Source organism: Candoia aspera, chromosome 17 (genome assembly GCF_035149785.1).
Source record: "Candoia aspera isolate rCanAsp1 chromosome 17, rCanAsp1.hap2, whole genome shotgun sequence".
In the NCBI taxonomy this organism is placed as follows: Eukaryota; Metazoa; Chordata; class Lepidosauria; order Squamata; family Boidae; genus Candoia; species Candoia aspera.
Window position 1 is genome coordinate 9,416,373 of NC_086169.1, and position 21,455 is coordinate 9,437,827.

Sequence of the window (21,455 nt, forward strand, 5' to 3'; positions counted from 1 at the left end):
GTGCTCTGCGCCCCGCGGGAGGGGCGAGCCGCGAGTCTCCATGGAGACGGACGGGCTTCCTGGTTACGCCGCCACTGCGACGGAAGTGCCCCGTGGGGGCGGGGCCGGAGCCCTTTCCCGAAGGGCGAAGAGCGGCCATGGCGGCGCCTCAGCCCGAGGGCGGCCCGGAGCCTCCGGGCGGGAAGCGGCGGCCGCACGGGATGCTGAAGCTCTACTACGGGCTGCCGGACCCGGCGGGGGAGGCTTTGGCCGACCCGGCCAGGGGCGACCTCGGGGGCCCCACCGACATCAACGGGCCCCACTTCGACCCGGAAATATACCTCACCAAGGTGAGGGGCTTGCGACGCTCCCGCTGCCGAAGGTGCCTCTGGGCGCGAGCAGAAGCCTGCGGTGCCCGAGGAGAGCCCCCTCGCGCGGGGCTGCTCCTTCCCCATCCTCCCGGGGGACGACGACGACCCCCATCGTCCCCTTTGGTCCTGGTGGCGGGGGGCTAGGGCGGCCGCACCGCGCCCGTCCCGGCGGGCCCTCGAACAGCAGGGCGGGGCTGAGGAGCAGGGGCGGGGCGCTCCCCGTGGTCTGCCTTTGTAAGGGGGCTGGGAGGGCACCCTGAGGTCGCCGGCTTAATCTGGTGGCGCGGCACCGCCGCCAAACAGCCCGCGCGCTTGCGCTTGAGCCGGAACGGACGAGGCCGGCAGATCTGCTGGAGCAAAGGCTAAGGAGCAGCAGAATAGGGGGACAGCCCAGAAGGGGGGCCTGAAGCAGGCAAGCCACTGTAGTTAGTTAGTTAGTTAGTTAGTTATTTTTATCCCGCCTTTTATTATTTTTATAAATAACTCAAGGCAGGGAACATCCCCGACACTCCTTCCTCTTCCTGTTTTCCCCACAACAACCCTGTGAGGTGGGTTGGGCTGAGAGGGAGTGACTGGCCCGAGGTCACCCAGCCGGCTTTCGTGCCTAAGGCGGGACTAGAACTCACCGTCTCCTGGTTTCTAGCCCAGTGCCTTAACCACTGGACCAAACTGGCTCTCTTCCCTTCTTCCCCCACAACCAGGACGACCAGAGGGATGAGGGGGTTGTAGTTTAACAGCATCTGGAGGCTCCTGCAGCGTGTCTTTCCATATGGGAGACCCTAGTACAGTGTTTCTCAACCTTGACAACTTTCAGATGTGCATGGCTGGCTGGGGAATTCTGGGAGTTAATGTCCACACGTCTCCAAGTTGCCAAGATTGAGAAACACTGCCATAGTAAGTAGGACTACAGGTAGTCTTCGCTTAACAACCATTCATTTAGTGATGGTTCAGACTTACGACAGTGCTGAGAAAGCTAACTTACAGCCGGTCCTCTCACTTACAACCGTTGCAGCATCCCTGCAGTCACGTGCTCACGATTTGGGCAGTTGGCAACCGGTTTGCATTCATGACCATCGCAACATCCTGTGGTCATGTGATTGCCATTTTCAACCTCCCTGGCTGGCTTCTAGCAAGCAAAATCAGTGGAGAACCATGTGATTTGCGTAACTACCACAAGGTTCGCTTAACACCCATGGTGATTCGCTTAATGACTGCTGCAAAAAAGGTTGTAAAACTGGGTCGGATTTGTTTAATGACTGCATCGCTTAGCAACTGAAATTCTGGTCCTAATTGTGATCATTAAGTGAGGACTACCTGTATAGTCAGTAAGCCGACCAGAAGCTGCGGAAGCTCTCTGTGTGCTCTTGTGCTTTCCTCATGCAGTTTTTCTCTAGTGGCCAGTGATTGGATGGGAAGGCCCGGGTTCCAGTTGGTCCTTGCCTGTAAACTGAGCTGATAGTTGTTACCTGTCAGCCAAGCAGACTCCGGAGGTTTGTTGTGATGATCAGATGAGGGGACAGCCCCCGTTGACCTTCCAGAGAAAAAGCAGAGTGTGACTTTAATATAGTAATGAAAATATTAATTGTGAAAATAGATGGCTGGTGGGGCTTTGATATCATAGTCACGGCCACCATCCTGACTTTTTGGACTCCTCCTCAGCGAATCCCTGGCTCCTGGTGAATTCATGGGCACATCCATGTAGTTTTCTTAACAGCAATAAAGAAGTGATCTGCCATTGTTCTGGGATGGTTTTCCAACTCCCAGGTTTTTAGCCTTGGAGTTTCCTGATGGTCTCCCATCCAAGTACTACTGTAATCAGCCCTGATTCTAGTTAGCTGGTTGAAGTCAGCCAAGCTTGGCCAGATGCTGCCACCTGCTGAGACAATAGCAAAGACAGAATGAAATCTGGCCTTTGGATCAGTGAGTTAGTCAAGGGGTTGCCATAAAAAAGAAGAGTCTTCCCCAGTGAGCCCGCCCTCTCTGGAGATGTCAGCTGGGGTCCAGTCTGAGGGCTTCTGCCTGCAAATTGCATAATTTTGCAAGGAAGACAAAAGAATCAGCAAAGCTGTTTTCTGCTTCCAGCAGTCCCTGCCTCTTACCACCTTCTTATCCCCTCTACCAGCTGCGGAAGGAATGCCCCCTGGCTCAGCTGATGGACTGTGAGACAGACATGGTGAAGCAGATCCGAGCACTGGATAGTGACATGCAGACATTGGTCTATGAGAATTACAACAAGTTCATTTCTGCCACAGGTAATTTGAGGAGGGGAATGACCTACCCTCTGGAATGTGTCCAAAGACTTGAAGAATTAATTGATTTTCCCCCCACAAAGCACTGGCTCTTACCTTAAGTGATTTAGGATTGTGTTGCTTAAAAAACTGTCTTTGGGTGTATCCTCCTACCCATGATGTGCAACTGAAGCATTTTTCCCCTACCCCCCTTCTCTTGGAGAAGGTTTTTCTACAGCGGCCCTACTTCTGAGGTCCATCAGGCCAGATGACTCTCTTTTAAGGAGGCAGGCAGTAAATGGACTGCAAAAAGCTCAACGGCCACAAGATACCAGCAAAGAGTTAGTGTTTTCTGTATCTCTCTGTATGCCATTTACATTTTTGCAGCTCTGATATACTATAATTTTTTTTAAAAAAAAACCTGAAAGACTTATTGGCTGGATTTGCACTGGCTGTTTAACTTGGTCATGGAATTACCCTGTGTTCTGGGTCTGCATAATACCAGTATCATAAAGTAACCAGACTGGCTGGATTATCATAATTCACCAGGCCACTAACCCCAAATGCTAACCAAGCTTAGTGTGTTCTGTGAACGTAGCTTTCCCCGACAGGATCCAGTGTGTAACACTCTCCTTTCCTGACGTTGAGGACCTCTTTTGCTGGTTGTGACTCTCTTTGAACCAAAGGTGTAGTTCTCTTATTTGTTTGCTGTGTGTTATTTTATGTTTGTAAACAAATAATTTTGCCTTAAAAGCCTTCCAAAATATTTATACAAGTCTGAGATTCTCAGAGGAGGAGGAGGAGTAGGCTATTTTGTTTATTTAACACTAACCCTCTAGTTCCAGCCCCACAATTGCCAGCCAGACGAGTAAGCCGTTTGGGCAGTAGCCCCCTCTTCCGTGTACAGTGGTAGCTACTTTGAAACGTGTAGGCTCCACTGAACTAAAGAAGCAATGACCACTGACAGAGTTATAGTCCCAGACCTTTAAAAGCTCTCATTTTGAAGGTATCCAGCATGTAACATCTCGAGCCTGTTGATATGATTCTTAAAGTTTTGTTTGTTTGTTTATTAATCAAATTTATCACCGCCCATCTCCCAAAAGGGATTCTTTATGGTAATTTCAATGCTTTTAAGATGCTTTTGTTGTTTTTAAGATTCTGTGTGTGTGCTCTGCTTTGATGTCTTACAGTAGAAAGGCAGAGTAGAAATAATAAATGTAAAAAAGTGTACAAAATATTGGACATCAGTATCTGCGTTTGCCTTGTCTCTGGCCTTGTCCTGATCAGTTGCTGCTGTTTCCGTTTGAATAACTCCTGGGGATGTTTGTTTATGATTATGCAGCATGTTGCTCTGGGAGCCTTCAGCCTTGCAAGAAGGCCTGTCGAAAGCTCTCCCCTGGGAAGTCCACAGGAGTTGGCTGAGATTGCAGGCCTCCTTTGTAGTGGCTCCATGCTCTGGAACATGTTTCCTCTGGAGGTAGAAGGGGAAAAACATGCTAAAATGCTTCTCTTCTGCCATGCCTTTGGCCCTAATTGAGAGCGTTTCACCTTAGTACATTTTATGTTCTTGGTAGGTTTGTCTGGGTATGTCCATCTTCATTTTAATTTCTATTTGAGTTTGCTTCCTTGTGGTACACCACCCAAAGTCTTACCATTGGGCAGTCCACACATATTGTAATTAAATAGCATAATTTACTATGGTGATTAAAGGCAGAAGACCTGCCGTTCCACACTTAGAACAGGTTGTGCAACACCTGGTCATCAAGGCGAGAACCCTCCAGCCTTCTCTGTTCCTTTCCTTTTCCCCTCTAGACACAATCCGCAAGATGAAGAATGACTTCAAGAAGATGGAAGATGAGATGGATTGCCTGGCCGCCAACATGGCTGTGATCACAGAATTTAGTGCCAGCATCAGTGGGACCCTGCAGGATCAACACGAGCAGATCACCAAGCTGTCAGGTGGGTGTGTCTTGCTGATTTGCACACCCACGGGAGCATTAGATGGATTTGAGGCTGAAGCATCTGACTGTAGCAGTGAATTTATTTGATCACAAAAAGGGTACAGGAGGTTTAATATCCCTGCTCCCTCTTTGATAAGATTCAAGGAAGCATAAAGACAGGCTCTTTTTATAAAATATGTAGGCATTTCCTATTGCTATTCATACCAAAACAGATAGCTAAGCAGACATGTTAATTAGGAATATTTTGCACTAGGGCTGCATGATAAGAGGTCTCTAATTCATAGAGAATAGTATGTTTAGATAATCCCTGTCTTCATTATGAGTGCCAGTTTGGTGTAGTGGTTCAAGCTCCAGGCTGGAAACCGGGAGACAGTGAGTTCAAGTCCCGCTTTAGGCACAAAGCCAGCTGGTTGACCCTGGGCCAGTCACTTTCTCAGGAGGCAGTGGCAACCCACTTCTGAAAAACCTTGCCAAGAAAACTGCAGGGACTTGTCCAGGCAGTCTCTGAGAATCAGACACGATTGAACATTTAAAAAAAAATCATTAGAAGAGCTGCATTATCGCATGAGACCACAAACCAGTTGACTAATTTGATACTGTTCCGTCAGCTCTGTCCCTACATGGTGCTCCCGCTTTGGCAGCACCCTTACGCTGAAACCAATGTAAGATGGTTGGGGAAAGGTGTCCAGGAGAAAAGTAAAACTGGTGGATGGGTTGTAGATTTGGCCCAGCGGAGGCTCCTGGTTTAACAGCTTAAAACTTCAAGGGGAACGTGTTAGCTTCCAAATGGGGCAGAGGATAACCTGTGTCTCCTGATCTGACTCCTCTCTCAACGCCAGGAGTCCATGCGCTTCTGCGCAAGCTGCAGTTCCTTTTCGAGCTTCCGGCCCGCCTGACCAAGTGTGTGGAGCTCCAGGCCTACGGGCAGGCGGTTCGGTACTACAGCAAAGCCCGTTCCATCCTCCACCAGTACCAGCACATGCCCTCCTTCCGGGGCATCCAGGATGACTGTCAAAAGATCATGGCTGACCTCGCTCAGAAGCTGCGCGAGAAATTCCGGTAGGCCTCGAGAGGAGGTGGTGGGAGGTGGGGAGCTGGCTGGCGTGGAGGGCGTGTACAGTTGGTCACTGAATTTACAGAGGTCTGAAACCAGAGAGGCTGCGAGCCACAAGACTTTGCAAAGCATCATTGCGTTGTTTATCTTGGGTTTGCTCCAGGGAGTCCTGGAAATGGTTATTGATTGCGGGCTGTGTAGCTGCAAGTGACTGCGACCATAGGCCATGCTAACCTTGCTCGGCTTCTCCCTAGCTTGGAACATCGTGTGAACTCAGCCTGCTACACACTTGTGGGAAAAGATGGGGTGACGGCCTGCGCTTTATGCTGCCATGTGCTCCTGGAGGAAATTCAGCAAGCATATCAGTCTAAGGATATTGTATTTTCTTACACAAATATGAGAAAAAGGGTCTGTAGTTAAGCCTTAGAGTCCCCCCATTTTTATTCTCCAGGGATGGCGGCTCCGGTGCCAAGGACTTAGCCGAATGCGTGGAATGGCTGCTGCAGCTGGGTGAGCCAGCAGAGGAACTGTGTGACGAATTCCTTTCCCACGCCCACTGCCGTCTGGAGGCCGAGCTGCGGGCCCTGGAGGCCGAGCTGGGAGACAGACCACAGTTCAGCATGGCTGGCCCAGCGACTGACATCCTTGAATTCACTGACCGGGGCTGCAACAGCTTTGTCAGCAACATTTGCCTGGTGATTGCCTCGTACCAGGAGCTGTTCGTCAACCGGGAGGGCGCCCAGGGCATTGCCCGCATGGCCCATGACAAGCTGGTGGCTTTTGTAGATGGCCTGATGGAACGCTACTTTGCCCTGGTGGAGAGGCGCATCCAGCTGGAAAAAGGCGTTGGCGACAACTCCCTGCTGGTGCGGGCGCTGGACCGCTTTCACCGGCGCCTGCAAGCATTGGCCAAACTTTTGCCAGCCTCACGGGCAGCGGCTGAAGGCACAGAGATAGTCATGCGTGCAGCCAAGGAGCGCATTCGACAGTACCTCCAGGCCCTACAGAGCTTCTACCTGGACTGTCTGACAGACGTACGCCAGTCATTGGCTGCCCCTCGCCTCATGGGTAAGGATAACCCCAACCTGGCAGAGCTGCTGGGCACCATCTCAGCCTCCATCCTCAACCAGATCAAGTCTGTCCTCACCTACGTTCACCTCTTCACAGCCAAGGACATCAACTTCTCAAACAAGCCGTACTTCAAGGTAAAGAGGGATTTGTCCTTTTGTAACCGTGAAGTCTATACAGGGCCAGATTAAGGCCAACTGATGCCCTAAGCACAGCTCAAGAATGCTGCCTCTCAGCCCTTCCGCTGGTTAACTGGTAAGACATTGAAACTCAGGAAGTGGTGAATAATTTTTAAATTCAGTTTTCTTCCAGGCCATGTGCCAGGCTGGACTCCACAATTAGATTAAATACAGTAGACTCTCAGTTAACTGGCACCCATGGGGATTGGTAGATGCCAGATAAATGTAGTTTCTGGTTGCTTGAGAGTTACTGTTAAACCCTAATACCCACTAGATGGCAGCAGAGAGACACAGGTTTTTTTTGCCGGTTGCTTGAGAGTGCTGGGTTTTTTTCCTGGTTGCTTGAGAGTGCTGGGTTTTTCCAGTTTGATTTTTGTGCTGGTTGCTTGAGAGTGACAGTTGCTTGAGTTCTAATTAACTGAGAGTCTACTGTATAAACTTTTTAAAAATTATATTTATTTAACACTTAAGTAGCAGTAAGCAATATAAGCAAATTCCTCACCTATAACTAGGGCAATAGAGAAATGCAAATTTTCAAGACTTTTCAATGCATTTTTAATTAAATTGTTATAAGGGAAAATGCAAATTATAAAAATTTATTGAAAACTAAAGTGTGGCAGTGAAAGAGTCAAGGGCATCGTAGCTAGAGGGAAAAAAGTCTGTGGTGCCTCCCTGCCCTTGGTCCCTAAGCACACGCTTGTTTTGCTTAATGGTTCGTCCAGGGCTGAGTCTCTGTGCCAGGAGAAACCACCTGAAGGCAGCCCTTCTCAACCAGGCATCTGCCAGATGGGTTGGCAGGCTGAGAATTCTGGGACTTGGCATCCCGTAATCTCCAACCAGGCTGCTTTTGTGGGGTTTGTCAGGAGTCACCCAAGAACAGAAGCAATTTCACAACAAATATGGTACCGTCTTAGGTTCTGACTTTGCCAAACATCCAGGGAGATGACTTTCCGTTATCGGCTGGGGACGGTCACCCCAGATTGCCTCCCTGCATGGGATCTTGGTGTGCAGGATTTGTCTTTAGTTTAGTTTAGCAGTTTTTGGCTGCTACGGGAGTCAGCCCAAACTGGTCCCAGGGAGCACCCGTTGTTTCCCAAGCTTTGGTCCCATTCCCGTTACGCCTCTGAGCCATTTTACTGAGATAAAGGCTGTTGGCCCTGCGGTAAGTCATAGGTGGAAACCTGCAGCCCTCGGATAGAACATAAACTTTAGAGCACTACCAACTTTACTGCTAAAACTTGGTGTGATTTTCTGCCATTTTGAGGCAAGACAAGTTTATCCCAGAAAACTGCAGGGACTCGTCCAGGCAGTCAATGTTGACTTGAAGGTTAAAAAAAGAAAAAAGAGTCTCCCCTTGCTCTGACCCTTGTTCTCTCCCCAAGATGTTGTGAGGCTCTGGCCACCCATTAATTGCCCATCCTGTTCCACTTTTTACAGTGGTGTCCCTGACTCCACCCTCACTGCCGCGTACCCTTGATTTATTTCCCCTAGGGTGAATTCTGCAGCCAGGGGGTCCGTGAAGGCCTTGTGGTCAGCTTCATCAAGTCTCTTTGCCAGACAGCACGGCAGTTCTGCGATAGCACGGGCGACAAAGGCGGGTCCAGCCCCCCAGCTCTGTTACTGCTCCTCTCCCGTCTCTGCTTGGATTATGAGACCGCCACCATCAGTTACATTCTCACGTTAACCGACGAGCAGTTCCTGGTGCAGGTAGGGCTGACAGCTGGGGAAAGGCCAAACTCAGAAGTTGAAACCTCGCGGGCCTCTGTTTCTTCGCTCTGAACTTCATCAGAACTGAATTCTGGTGAACAGCACAGAGAAAACACAGGGATGTGACAGGGTATTCTGGGAGTTGCAGACTCAACACATTTGGAAACCTATACAGGCAGTCCTCGCTTAACAACCATTCATTTAGTGGCAGTTTGGGCTTGCAACGGCACTTAAAAACCAACTTGCAGCCGTTCCTCAGCCTTATGACCGTTGCAGCGGTCATCGCGATTTGGGTGCTTGGCAACAGGTTCGCATTTGGGACCATCACAGTGTCCCATGGTCACATGGCTGCCATTTTCGACCTTCCCAGCTGGCTTCCAGCAAGCAAAATCAATGGGGAACCGTGTGGTTCACTTAACGACCACATGGTTTGCTTAATGGCCATGTGATTCACTTAACACCACTGCAAAAAAGATTGTAAAATCAAGTCGGGTTCACTAAATGACCACATCGCTTAGTGACCGAAATTCTGGGCTCAATTGTGGTTGTTAAGCAAGGGCTACCTGTAATTTATTTGAACCCAAATATTACACGCTATTTGCCAGGCTAGTCTTCAAACCCTCTCACCAGCAAACAGGAAATCAATATGTTGGTATAAAACCCCAAAGGAAGCATGCAACATCCAGAGAAATCAAAGCCAGCAAAAATTTTCCAGCTGTGTAACAACTGAAGGGTGCAGGTTGATGTATCTACTTGCCACATGTTTATCATGCCACCTCTTAAAACAGATTCTGTGATCGTTTCTGCATGTTCAGAAATTTCCAGTTCTCTTAAATTGCAAAAAAACAAGACAGCCAGTAAAGGAATGGGACAACACTCCTTACAAAGTAGGCAAAAATAAATTTAGAAGCTTGAGTTTATTTTCTTGATGTCTGAAAGCAAGCAACTTTAGCGTCAGGGAAACTGTACGGGATTTTTAGAATCAGGCAGAGAAGTCAAAATTTGCACTCTGGTTGTACCCCATTACCCTGCTGACAAGGAAGACCTGTGGGGAAATTTTCACCATTTTATTAAAATGCGCAAGCTTTGCTGAGCTGCAGCTCACCAAAGCCTATGTATTTTAATCCCATTGTTAGTCGGAGAAGGTGCTACTGTACTCCTGACTTTTTGCCACCGTAGACTAACACGGCTCTCTTCCTGCAACATCAAGACAGTATTTCTCGACTTGGGCAACTTCCAGAGGTGGGGCCTTCAAACTCCCAGAATTCTCAGCAGTTCCTATGCTGGCTGGGGAATTCTGGGCGTTGAAGTCCACACCTCTGGAAGTTGTGGCTGAGAAGCGCTGATCTAAGAGAAGGGCAGAGTGGCAGGAAAGGCGGGGTTCTATCCAACACAGAGAGACAGCCAGTGGAAATCATTTTAAAACAAGGGGAATAGGACCTGAAGGAGAAGTGCCGTTATTGAACGTGAGAACTGAGTCAGAAAGAAGCCCAAATCCCCCCTCTCCAGGAAACTTGTAGCCTGAGGTTGGGGTGGGGGTCCTTTCCATGCTCCAGCAACAGCAGAAGTCTCAAGCTACAAGGGAAATCCCAGGTTATGCTGGTCTGTGACCATAATAAAGACCTGACCTGATCTGATCTGCCATATTGCTGAAAGCTCAAAACCCATTAAGAGAAGAAATGCTAAGTAAAATTATTTTGCTCCCTGTTGATCAAAGGCATCACTGCTGTCCCCAGGCTACACACATCCCCCAAAGGGGAGGAAAAAAGTTCAAGCATTATGCAACCTCCCTTGAGCTTATGTTGTTTTTTTTTAAATAAAGCTGAGCAAGCTGATGACAGGGGAAGAAACAGAGGTTGTACACAATGCCACTTTTGCACAATTTGTCCTGGGTAGAGCTTTCTTAGCTTCCTCATTGCAGTGTTTGCGAGTGGCTTGCGCCACTCCAAGGCCCTTGTGCGATGCCCAAGGATGCTATTTCCTCCTCCTGAGCTGCAGGGGGAGCCCCAAGGGAAAGCCCAGGGTGGCTCAGCCTGGGTGCAGCTGCTGCACCGAGCCCCTTATTGAGTGGGGGGGAGGTGCAAGTTCTCTTCCAAATCCAGATTGTTTGTGTAGGGAAAAAAAGTTGCGTGTTGGAGACGCCAGCCAAAAGTCCTAAATTAATTTAGGGATCAATCTCAGATTACGAATTCTGTTTACAGAACTTGGCTTTGGAGTTGACGCTTCTGACAAGTAAGCTTTGATAAGTCCTGAACATCCAGGGTGGACTTTGAGCTTCCCCACTGGGGCTACCACTGCCTCCTGCTAGCATTATTTATAAATCCGACCTTTGGGCAGAAAGGTGGTCTATAAATTAGCTACAGCAGCTATATTACTACAGTTCTTTCTCCTCCTGAATTTATTACTTCAACAAACACAATTCAGAGAGAAATAGAGTCAGATGGCACTAGCCTGGCATAGGAGCTGTGAGTGAGAGACCGGTTCGAATCCTTCCTCCACCAGGAAGAGGGTGGGCCCCCTCCCCTATTTCTGCCCTTTTTGATACAGCAGCAGTAGGATGGCCTCCATTAAAATGGCAAGGATTGCTGATATTATCCACTCCCTACAAACCCTGAGCCAACTGCTGTCTTCCTGATGTACTGGGCTCCAGTCTCCATGCTCCCCTGCCAGGATGATGGGAGGTGAGGGCCAAGACATCTGGGGAACTCCAGGCAAGGGAATGCTGTGTTATATCCCTGCGGGAGAGGCTTCAGTTTGTCTTCATATTGCTGGCTCTCCTGTCTTGCTGGGTCTTCCCCTCCACCAGGACCATTCCCCCGTGACGCCGGTCACTGTGCTGTGCGCTGAGGCCAGGGAGGCTGCCCAGAAGCTGCTGAACCATTACGTGAAGGTGCAAGGGCTGATCATCTCCCAGATGTTGCGCAAGAGCGTGGAGACGCGTGACTGGATCACCACCATCGAGCCGCGCAACGTCCGTGCCGTCATGAAGCGTGTGGTGGAGGACGCCACCTCTATCGATGTGCAGGCAAGTGCAGGGAAATGCTGGTGGCAAAGGCCCAGCCAAGCACTTGCTTTTCCTGGGAAGGTGTTGGGAGGAGCTGGCGAAGGCAGGGGTGGTAACTCAAACCCCCCAAAACTTAAAACTTCAGTAAACAAAGCGCAAAGTTACTGTGCTTTAACGTAAGATGATGCTGCAAAAGATAAACCCACCACCTAACACAACACTTCGGTTCACACCACACCCAATGGCGGCAGCTGGGTTTTCACAACCTGCAGCACAAACTGCCCAAGCCTATTTGAGCCTCGCCTGATGAGATGTGCAAACCCAGATATTAGCTGATGTGTGAAGTGAATCCGTTCCTGGCCCCAACTTCTGAATTTCCAAAAAAGAGGAAAGTGGGGCGGTGCCTTAGTTCTGGTTAGACAAACCCCAGTAACAATCTGGGCTCACTTAGTGAGAGAGAGATACTTCTGTGTGTTTTTGTGGCGTTTCCACTCCCCTTCTGGGGGGAACAACTAGAATGCCAAATGCAATCTTTTGGGACCTCTCTTTCCGTCCTACCTAGAGCCCGAAGAGGTGTGGCCCACATGTTCATTTTTGTGGTTTTGGAGAGGTTTAAGCCTTGCTAAGCCTTGCAGAGGTTGAGGCACCTATCTGGGCCCTTAAGACCGTCCACGGAATGAAAGCTGGTCCAATCTGGGATGAGGTCAGGATTTTCAAGGTGTGCTTGGAGCACCTAAGCCTCTATCACGCTATTTTTGCCCCTAAAACTCCCTCTCCCCAATACCGCTGGAACAAAAGGTCTGTAGGTTTTGATTCCACCTGTTCTGAGGGTGCTCTGGGGGCGAGCAAGTGAGCTGCAGGTCCCTCCTCCACGGCCAGTCCGTGCCTCTGTGATTCAGCAACATCACTCTGGAAGCTGAGAGCTGCAGCCATGGCCCAGAGCTCGGTGCGGTGTCCTGCAAGGACTGTGCGGCCTCTCCCTCGCCACATCGGCAGCTTCCATTTCCCCGGCCTTGTCTCTTCTCACAGGTCGGGCTGCTGTATGAGGAGGGTGTGCGGAAGGCTCAGAGCAGCGATTCCAGCAAAAGAACCTTTTCCGTCTCTCGACAGCAGAGTCGCTACGCGCCCAGCTACACTCCCAGGTGAGCTGACGGAGAGGACACGTGATGCGTCTGCTCGGAAAGTTACGTCCTCGGCATGGAGCGCCATCCATCGTGCAGATGCTCTCTGCGGAGGTCTCCTCGTAAGGAGAGCGACTTCAACTATCACGGTTTAAGAGGAGAAAAGAAGTGATTTATTGACGCGCCCAACAGCTTTTCAGCTCAGTCTGTGAGCGCGATAGGCCCACGCCCGTCAGAACTAATCTGGCTTGGGTGGCTGTTTTAGGGAGCCCCAAGGTTTTCTGCTTGCGCTGGGTCCGAGCTGTGAGGCATGCTTCCTCCGGAGTTGTGCTTGGCTCCCGCTTTTTAAGCCTTCAGGAGAGGAGTTGTCATGTTTCAGCTAGGCTTTCCACATTCAGTTAATTAGGGTTTTAGGGTTTTTTACTTGAATGTTAACGGCTATATTTTTGCTTTTTCTCATTAGCTTCCTTGATGTTCTGTGGGTTGAAAGAAAGAGTGTAAAGTAAAACAGTCCCAAGGGACTGATGCCTCTTAAAATAATTTTTTTTTGGTCACCAGAAAGAGATCCTTAGTTACACCCACAAACAAGCACAGAGCTGTAGATCAAGTTATTTAAACTAACCCTTTGCGTGTTCTTCCCACACCATGACTGCGGCCAGTGCCCCTATGGATACCAATTTGCTGAGCAACATCCAGAAGCTTTTCTCAGAGCGCATTGATATCTTCAGCCCAGCGGAGTTTAACAAGGTGAGGGCAGGTGGGCAGAATAGAGCCCGATTTTTCGTTTCGCGCTCTCGGCCCAGGGCCTTCAGAAGCGAACCAGTCATTGTTTTAAAATCGGCTGGTTTTGGCAAGGGTGGTGAGAGCTTTCAGCAAGAAGGAAAGGACGCCTCTCAAAGGTTAAGATATGAAGAATGTCACGATAGAAAGGCCTGGAATTGGTAGTCCTCCCAGCTCAAGCAGTAGGAACACCCACAAAACTTTTGCCCAATTTGATGCTCTTCAGATATAGTGGTGGGTTGGCTGGGAATAATGGGAGTTGCAGTCCCTGTACAACTGGGAAACAGGCTGCGGAAGGAGTCGCTTGTGGATTTATTCCAATTTTTATTAATGACTTCTTTCTGGGGTTTTAATTACTTCCATCTGTCTCCTGCCTTTCTAACCAGAAAGTGTTCGCGATGGCCACAAAAGAGTAGGATGTGTGTAGTTTCAAATGGAATGCAGAAGTCAGGAGCCGCCCAGAATCACATGCAGAGCCTGCTAAAATCCAGAGGGGTAAACATGCCAGGATTAAAAGGGTCCCTTCCACGTGTGAGCGTGGTGGCCTCCCAAACTTTTTGAAGAATCCTGCCTCTGGATTCCCGGGGCTCAGCCGCCCCTTTCAAACGCTCTGTCCCCTCCCTCTTCTGCTGCCCAGGTCTCCGTGCTGACTGGCATCATCAAGATCAGCCTGAAGACGTTCTTGGAGTGTGTCCGCCTGCGCACCTTCGGCCGCTTTGGCCTGCAGCAGATTCAGGTAGACTGCTACTACCTGCAGCTGTATCTGTGGCGCTTTGTTTCCGATGAGAACCTGGTGCATTTTCTGTTGGATGAAATCGTGGGCAGCACAGCTCACCGGTGCCTCGACCCGGTGCCCATGGAGCAGAGCGTCATCGAAGTCATCTGCGAGCGCGGGTAGAACAGAGCGTAGAATGTCAGGACAGAGCCTCAGTTTGGACGGCCCGGAAGGTCCCCGTTCACATCGCCTGTCGCATCGTCAACTCCCTGTTCAGCGAAGGGGTTTCCCAGACCCTCCAGAGGCAGCACTTCTGGGCACGTTGCTTCCTGCCATGCATGAAGCCATCCAGGGGGAAAGGGGTGACCCTGGGGAAGGACCCTGCAGCTGAAACTTCAATATGTGGGAAGACTGTGATAACTAAAGAGTAATGTAATTCTCCGCTGCCTTCGGAGTTCTGGATTGATTGTTGCAAGCTATCTTACACCTGCACCAACCAGGAAACTGCAACTCTGGGTAAATACAACCAGCAATAGGTCTCATTTCCTGCCGTGACACTTTTCAAGGAGGCTCATCGATAAAGGGATTTCCAAGATCAGTTATTTGGAGGAAGCCCCGTCAGTGAACTACACAAGAGGAGGTGACCTTACTCACCCCAGAAATTGTCTTATTCCGGAGCTGAGAATCGGTCCAGCTATTCCTTCCTTTTATTGGCAGCAGCTCATAGCCAGCAATCCTCCCTTTGCCTTTCCTTGATCCTTTAGCTGGAGCTGCTGGGAGTGAAACTCAAGATCTTTTGCCTTGGGAAGCTGGGTTCACAAAACATGCTAAACCAAAGTGTGGTTGGTTTGAGGCTCAGCATATTATGGGAGACCAGCCAACGCAGTATGCAGATTAGGTGTGCTATGAACCCAGCCAGGTGTGAACTATGGTTAAGCAAACCATAGCGTAGCATATTGTGTGAGCCCAGCCTAACACTGTAGTCCTTTTGGGGACTAACGAGCTCCTTGTACAAGGTCAGACCATTTATTCGCCTAGCTTAATATTACCAACATGAACAAAAAATGAAAGCAATTGATTATCTTTTAATTCCAAGTAATAGGGCTGAATGTGGAAATCATTCTTCCACTGAGACAGAGGACAGAGAAAACTGCCTTATCAGACCCCAAGTTGTTAGTTTTTCTTACTGTCTCAAGCCGAAAAGGCCTATCCTTGCAGCGCTTGGGACACAGGCAGTGTAACAATCCACATGCTCAAGCGTTCACTCAAAGGCAGCTCTGAGGCTTGGGCTCTTTTAACTGTTCAATGGAGCGAAGCGCCCGGTATAAAGCAAAGTTGCGAATGGCTTCTTTCCCGCACGTTCTGTGATTTAAAATTCACATTTTCTACTTTCCCCCGCCCTTCTACCCATCAAAGCATGTACTCCCCCCTTTGCCAACAGATGGCCCGGATGGTACTTGGCCAGATGGCCTTGGGCAATAAACGCCTAGCCTAAACAACCCGCTTCACACTCCAGGTCAACACCCCCTCCCTTCTGGGTTTCTGGCAACTCTCCGCCCGTTGGCACGAGTTCAATGAAGTTGGATGCGAGTCCGATCAGGATGTTCTGAGGACATTGTGATCAGGAAGTATGGCAGGCAGCCTTCTGTGTAATTTCCAATGGCATCTCTAAGAGAGCAGACCTTTGCTAAAAGAGACCCTCTACCCTTTCCCTGCTGCTTAGGAGAGTCACAGAAAGGAGAAGAGTAACAGACTAAAAAGAAGACATTCTGGAAAGCCAGGGGGTCAGAGAATGGCGAGGTTCACATAACGTAGTAAAGCTTGGTTAACAAACAAATCCTGTGATGAATCCTGCTGGTTTGCTAACACAAGGGTTGTGTTCCCACCAAATGCTTCAACTCCATTTAAGCCTAGTTTGGCTTGCCCTGAGGAACCAACCTGTGTCTGTTGATTTTGACCTCACTGACTCTGGGGCTCACCCTTGGCATTATATTGCCCCCAGCAGACTTACTCAATTGAGAAACATGCCTGCCCCGGCCCCGCTTGTATTCTTGTTATTTCACTTGGCAGGAGATCTTTCTTGGTGCAAAGCCAAGCCCCTACTGCTATCTTCTGATCTTCCCCAAAGAACTGATTTCTTCTGGACCCTTCTGCCTCACTTCATGGTTGCTGTCTAATTTATGCGCACGGGCAGAGTTTGGAGGTTTTTTCACACCATCATCAACATCATTAAGTTCCTTCCTTCCAGTGCTGACTTGCCTTACCAGTCTTATCCATACCCCCCCTCCCTTTTCCGCAAGGTGTTGTAATGCCAACGTGCGCCTTGCACCGTTGCAACAGCAGGAGTGAGGCTGCAGTTGAGCAACCCCATGTGCAAGGAGTCGTGCCATGTCAAAAGTAGTAGTGGGGACGTTCTGTCTCTTTGGGACGAGGAGACCTCTATCCTGGAGATCCCGCCCTACCTGTGACGTGACAAAAAACCAACATGCCTCAGAAGAAAGATGAATGGTTGAGCTCAGCAGTAGAACCACTGGTTACAGCAATGTGAAATCCCAGTTCACTCCATGGCTGTATAAAAAGCACCCAACTCTCTGTTAGTGCCCTGTCCTCAGTGCCTTGAGATCACATGGCTAAGAATTGACAGCAAAAGAGCCATATTCCAGAGGTGCAATTTTGGACTTTTTCCCCCCCAACTTTGGATGTCGTTCGCTTTCCAAAGACCCATTTCCAAGTTTAAAAACTTACAAAGCAACCAAAAGGTGCAACTGTGATACAATGCTTTCACTACATCCCAGATGGCATGTTACAAATCTCCAGAGGGTCCCTGGCCCTACAAAATTGCATATCCCTGGCTTAATCTGTTGGCTTGGCTCACACATGACACTAAGACAACAGCTGGATTCCCACAACATGCTGAACTGCAAATGGCACAACCTCATTTTAGCCTACCATAGCATGTGTGAGAACTCATTGGCACAATGTGTTCTTATTGTTGCAAATTTAAGCTTTCAGATAATTGTCATAAATACACAACTTTTTATAACGTTTTCTGGTGGACTAGTTCAGACGTTCCTAACCTGGCATCCCTCCAGGTGTATTAAGGCCAGCATGGCTGAGAGTTTGGGATTTGTGGGTCCAACACATCTGGAAATGCCAGGTTGAAGGAAGAAGGGGTTTTTTCCCCACTAAAAAGGCTTCAGTAAACATGTTAATTGTTAAAATGCCACAAGTTGCTATTGCACTACACCGTATTGACTGTGTCCACACAACCTACAATCAACCATGGTTTACTCAATCTAGTTTTGTGGTTTTGCATGCGACACTGAAACCCCAGGTAGGTTCACAGGACACATTAGTCCAAAATGCAGTTGGTTAGTTAGAAGTGTAGTGAGTTATACAGTCAAGAAAAGTCTGATTTTGTTTGTGTCAAAGGGAAACATTCCTGATGTCTTTCAGTTTCCTTCTTGTGACTACAGCTGTGGGTGAACCTTTCAGCCAACATGGCCTGGTAACTGGCAAGAGAGATTGCTTTGTAGGCCTACACATGCATCAAAAGGGCAGTGGTAGATAAAGAAGCATAAAATGTAACAGGAAATGATAATATCTTGAATAAACGTTGCAGAGAGAAATTTCCTCTAGATCTGAACGGTGCATCGCTTCGTAACGAGGTACATTGCCTGAAATGACCTGTTTTACCCAACAGTGGAAAGTAAACAAGCAATGAACATGATCAATTACTTTATCTGAGCTCTGTCTAAAGATGGCTGCCCTGGGAAGACCTGGCAGAGGGGCGCAGGATGGGACAATCCCAAAGGGGCCCAGGGGGAATTTCCCTGCCATTTCCCCATTATGCAACTTTTCAGATCACTTTTTTTCAACAATTGCCTTTGACGTGAGGCTTGGGAGGGCAGTTCCAGTAGCATTTATATGGGGTGATAACGATGCCAACTGCACATACACAGAAGAGAGACGAACACTCTCCATCCAGAGGAGGAGGAGTTTTGTTCCACACAGCAGCATGTCTAAGTTTTGCCAGCGACGGCCGCTACGGAAGATTCGGAAAGGTGAGACACAATAAAAATGGGGTAAAAGTTGAAACTCAGCGCTGTTTTTAAAGTTGGGGGCACATTACATATTAACTAAAAATTGGCTTGCTGATTTGTGGTTTAAGAGTTGTGTAAACCCACTTGTGGTTTGTAAACTCTGGCTTAGCATGCAGGACTGTATGTTTATTCAACTGTAGTTTATTCAAGACATTGTGGTTAAACAAATTATGACTTAATGTAATGTGTAATGCCAGAGGTCAATAGACTTTACAAGAATTGGAACTTAGGAGATAGAGGAAAATTACTAGAATTTTTAAGTTGGAGAAGGCCTGCATCTGTACACAATATGCTTCACTTGATTAATGGATTAACTCATTTTTCTGCATTTGCATAATACATTGAACCACAAAGGAACCAAATAGATGGGGTTTATAAAATGCATTAAGCCACAGAAAATAAGTTTAATGCTGACCAAGTTTAACATTCCGTGTGAATGCTAAGTTTTGTCTGACTTGGTTAAGCGTGTTTTGTGAACACAGCCTCTGACAGAAAAGGAGGCCAACTTATTTTGCACAGATCTTCACTCTTGTGCTCTTATTATTAGCACGTTCTGCAGGCATCGCTTAGTGAAACTGGAAACATGTCAGGAGGGGGTTCTTTTAATGGCAACTTGAATGATGGAGACAGTTTTTACATCCATGTTTCTTCAGATCCTAGCGTCTCCAGTTAACAATACTGCAGAATTTAGTAAAGGGTCACTACCTGATACAGAAAATGGCTTGTTGATGCATCATTTCAAACTATAAATTGTTTAACCATAATCTCCTGAATAAGCCACGGAAGTCTGGATTTGCACATTAAACTAAACCAAAATCACGTTTTTACAAAATACTAAGTCAAAATGAAAGAGATTAAAATATGGCTTAGTGCCAAAGCTTTTGCGGGGAACAAGAAAGGTGGGCAGTCAAAGGTAATGGTAGCTTAGACTCCCATCTAAACCAAATTATCGATGGTATGATTGGATTCAAACCACATACCACACACTAAACCCATGTGAACAAAGTTGCTGAGTTGCATGGTCTGCCCAACAAGTCCTGTGATCAGTTAGTTATTTATCGCTTTTATATGGCCACCCATCTCACCAGGAGCGGCATACAGAAATCAAATGAAACAACAATATATAAAAGCCCTCATTATACAAAAATATAAGACAATCATTATTAAAAGTTGTTGTTAAGGGTAATCCCTGATCAACTGATCCCTAGAAAGAGTGATTTTTATCGTGGAAATAGGGATGATAAACTGACAAATCCCCTTCCTCTCTCTCTTTGTTCCAGTCCCCTTTGGTGCAATCGTGTTCGTGTTGCTAGTCTTGAGTTATGCTGCAGAGGCATTACCCAACTGTCGTGCTACCAAAATAAAAAATCTGAGGGTCGCCAACTGCCAAGGCCAAGGCCATCAATCAGTCCCTGACGTAAATGTGTCCACTCAAGTCCTCTTGCTGAATTTTAACTTCTTGTCCACCATCTCGATTTCTTCATTCCCAAGGATGGATGCCCTGGAGATGCTGTCAGTGGGGATACAACTGGGGGGCGCTCTCTTTGTTGGAGAGAGAGCCTTTGCAAATGTGCCCAATATCACTTTCCTGGACTTGGGGGGCAATGGGAACTTGTCGTTACACCCCAAAGCACTCCATGGCTTGACCAAAGTAGAGGTATTACGCTTAGACTTCAATGGTCTTGACAGCGGAATACTGGAAAGAGGCTATTTCCGGGATCTTTTGTCACTGAAAACATTGGACCTTACTGGAAACCGCATCCATCGGCTGAGACCAGATCCAACCTTCCAAGGGCTCAAAAAATTGAGTGTCCTTCAGCTGAAACTCAACAAGATTGGGGCAATTTGTGGGCATGACCTACAATATCTCAGTGGGCGCCATTTGACCTTGCTTGACTTGTCCTCCAACCGATTGAGTTATCCTTCCTGTACCAGCCCGTTTCGCAACATCACCCTGGGCACCCTGGACATCTCTTCCAACATATGGAATGTGGTGCAAGTTGAACAGTTCCTCACAAAGCTGAATGGCACCAGGATCCAGAATCTCAAGATGCAATATTCAGGAGCCATTGGGCGTGGGTTCGATTTCCATAACATAAAGGACATCGCAGCCAACACTTTCTCTGGGCTGCGTCACAGCGGTATCCTCACTTTTGACATGTCTCATGGCTTTCTCAGTGCACTGAATGCCTCTGTCTTCTCAAGTTTACCCGATCTCAACACCTTGCTCTTAAGATTCAACCAGATTAATAAGATTCAAGATGGGGCATTTGCAGGCTTAAACAAGCTCCAGGTTCTTGATTTGTCCAACAATCTTCTCGGGGAGATCTACGCAGAGGGACTGCAAAATTTGAGGTCATTTCCACTGCAACATCTCATCCTGAAGTCCAACCACATTGGTATTGTTCAGCGTGGCGCTCTGACTGGTCTAAACTCTTTGCAATCTCTTGACCTCCAAGACAATGCTCTTGTTCGAGTTCCCACTGGGAATCTCCCTTCCTTGTTGAATCTTAATTTGGGGCAAAACAGGATCAAGGATGCCTGGGGTATAGAACAACTTAGCAAAAATCTGATACGTCTTGATTTCTCCTCCAACCGTCTAAGTGACCTGGAGAATGTCTGGAATCACGTAGCAAAAATTCCCACCTTAAAATTTCTGAACCTCTCAAGTAACCACCTGGCAAGGTGTTGGCAAATAGAGAAATCTCCTAGACAGCTTACAGCACTTGATCTTTCCCACAACAATCTGGAAAAAATTTGGAACACACAGAAATGTAGAGACATCTTCCAGCACTCGGAGAAACTGGTTGTTCTAAATCTCAGCTCTAATCACCTTCGAGACCTGCCTGGAAATCTTCTCCACGGTTTGGTGTCTTTAGAAATCCTGAACCTCGGTGCCAACCTGTTGCAGAGGCTCCCAGAGCAGGTTTTCCATAGTCTGAAATCCCTGCATACCCTCAGTGTCCGTGGGAATCCCCTGATGACACTCTCACTTTCCTTATTTCAGCCAATGGTGCAGTTGCAATTCCTGGATCTGAGGGAACTGTCTTTAGTTTGCAGTTGTGACCTGAAAGATCTCCAGAACTGGCTGTGGTACGAAAAGGTGACAGTGCGTGGAACTGATCTCCTGACCTGCATTCAGACCAGCTCTTATTTCCAGAGGCAACCCCTGCCTCAGTTCCTGC

At 48.1% G+C, this 21,455-nt stretch overlaps 2 protein-coding genes across 2 annotated transcripts in view; one reads left to right on the plus strand and one right to left on the minus strand.

The window, feature by feature from the left end:
* Positions 1-21,455, minus strand: part of LOC134506888 (pre-mRNA-processing factor 39-like) — a 214,360-nt gene that overhangs the window by 120,108 nt on the left and 72,797 nt on the right. The gene's annotated exons all lie outside the window — the stretch shown is intronic.
* On the plus strand, positions 110-19,624 carry VPS51 (VPS51 subunit of GARP complex). Its single transcript, XM_063317084.1, has 11 exons — positions 110-329; positions 2,473-2,602; positions 4,391-4,537; positions 5,379-5,598; positions 6,045-6,798; positions 8,332-8,547; positions 11,354-11,572; positions 12,581-12,693; positions 13,332-13,419; positions 14,090-18,231; positions 19,551-19,624. Exons 1-10 carry the CDS (start codon positions 138-140, stop codon positions 14,348-14,350), a joined length of 2,340 nt encoding a protein of 779 aa, XP_063173154.1. The 5' UTR covers positions 110-137; the 3' UTR covers positions 14,351-18,231; positions 19,551-19,624.